We start from the raw sequence: 1,451 nt of genomic DNA, 5'->3' as shown, positions 1-1,451 counted from the left end.
GAGGACTCTCTTCCCTCCGATCTTTGCTGCTACCGCTGCTCGGCGAATCCTCGCACGGTGGTGGCAGTCGCACTGTGCCGTTGCACGGTGCCACGTCTGGCAGTTCTGTTAGGCACGTCGTCTGCAACGGAAACACACCCTCTAAATTATTATCGTCACGCGTGTCCTTTCATTTCGTTCACGATCATTATCATTCTTATAGACAGAATCTAGAATTTATAAAAATAAATAAATACGAGGAAGTAGAATTAAAATGAAACAAACGATCATCATCGTTCGATTAGAAAAGAAAATAGAATACTGTAGAAAAAAATGTAATAGTGATCGAGGAGATGTTCTCGAGAATCGCATTGCAGACACTGTGCAACTTTTCTTCGCGCTTATTCCAACTCCTATAAAGTAGAGTAACATTGAGATGTGGGTTCACCACGCGTGTCCTCAAATCCTTCCACCATTTACCAACACTCTGAGGAAACTTTTATCTGGATGACACGAAGCAGATCATTCTTTCTCTCGATATAGCAAGCAAGTTGGAAACGATCTCGTGCCAATCTCGTGTAAACGATGATACACGTCGTGATATCCCCTCGAGATAATCCCAAGTTGTTTATAATAATTTTAGAATATTATATTTTATATTTTTTTTATTTAAGTAAGTAATCAGAGATTTTTAAATTTTTATCAATTATTTATCAATCATCGTTTTTGAAAAAAATTTTAAAATTGGAATGGTTCTTGTGATTATTTATAATTTCTTTTGTTTCTTCGAAGCTTCTATCGTACAATATTCCTTGGTAGACACGCTCAGATTCACTAGTTTCATATGCTCCAATATCAATTTCGGGAAACAAGTAAACGAAGCATCACTGCTGACAGCAAACCAATTCCCACACGACTCTATTTTTCTATTTCCAACCATAACGGTTTTATTTCCCAGCCAAATTCCATTTACATACCGCAGACAGGGAACGAAAAATAAATTTTCAAGATACGGACACACTGGATAACTGTTTGCATTTTACTTTTATATACTGTTAATACATCTCTATGATCAAAGCTAATCCAAAACGATAATGATGAAACACCAATTACCATTTTCCCCCCAATAATTCCAATTTTCACTCAATCCTTCTAACTTTAAAAAAAAAGTGTTCAATTTTAAACCATCGTTAAACTCTATTCTAAAAATTTGAAGTCGCCGTAATTTCAAACAGCTAACTTCACTTTATTTTCAGTATTATCGATGTATATTGTAATAGATATTGGAGATAATATTTCGAGATAAACACGTGAAAGCATAAATTCCATCCTATTTTTTACAACCGCGTAATCGAATTTCCAACGAAATAACGAACGAATCATCGAGTTTCGCGCAGAAATCGTCGGTCCTTTCACCGCATTGGTAATTCGGCGGGTAGCACTGCCAGTTTAGGGCAACATTGGAAGCGAGG

At 36.5% G+C, this 1,451-nt stretch overlaps 1 protein-coding gene across 1 annotated transcript in view; it reads right to left on the bottom strand.

Moving 5' to 3' along the window:
- LOC102672220 (dipeptidase 1-like) overlaps positions 1 to 1,451 on the bottom strand; it is a 160,109-nt gene that overhangs the window by 53,071 nt on the left and 105,587 nt on the right. Inside the window, exon 5 of the mRNA XM_006621200.2 lies at positions 7 to 121. Coding sequence (XP_006621263.2) covers positions 7 to 121 — 115 coding nt within the window. The remainder of the gene's footprint in view (positions 1 to 6; positions 122 to 1,451) is intronic.

Source organism: Apis dorsata, unplaced genomic scaffold (assembly GCF_000469605.1).
Source record: "Apis dorsata unplaced genomic scaffold, Apis dorsata 1.3 scaffold_604, whole genome shotgun sequence".
In the NCBI taxonomy this organism is placed as follows: Eukaryota; Metazoa; Arthropoda; class Insecta; order Hymenoptera; family Apidae; genus Apis; species Apis dorsata.
The sequence above is the reverse complement of the archived record's forward strand: the minus strand, read 5'-3'. Positions and strand labels throughout refer to the sequence as shown.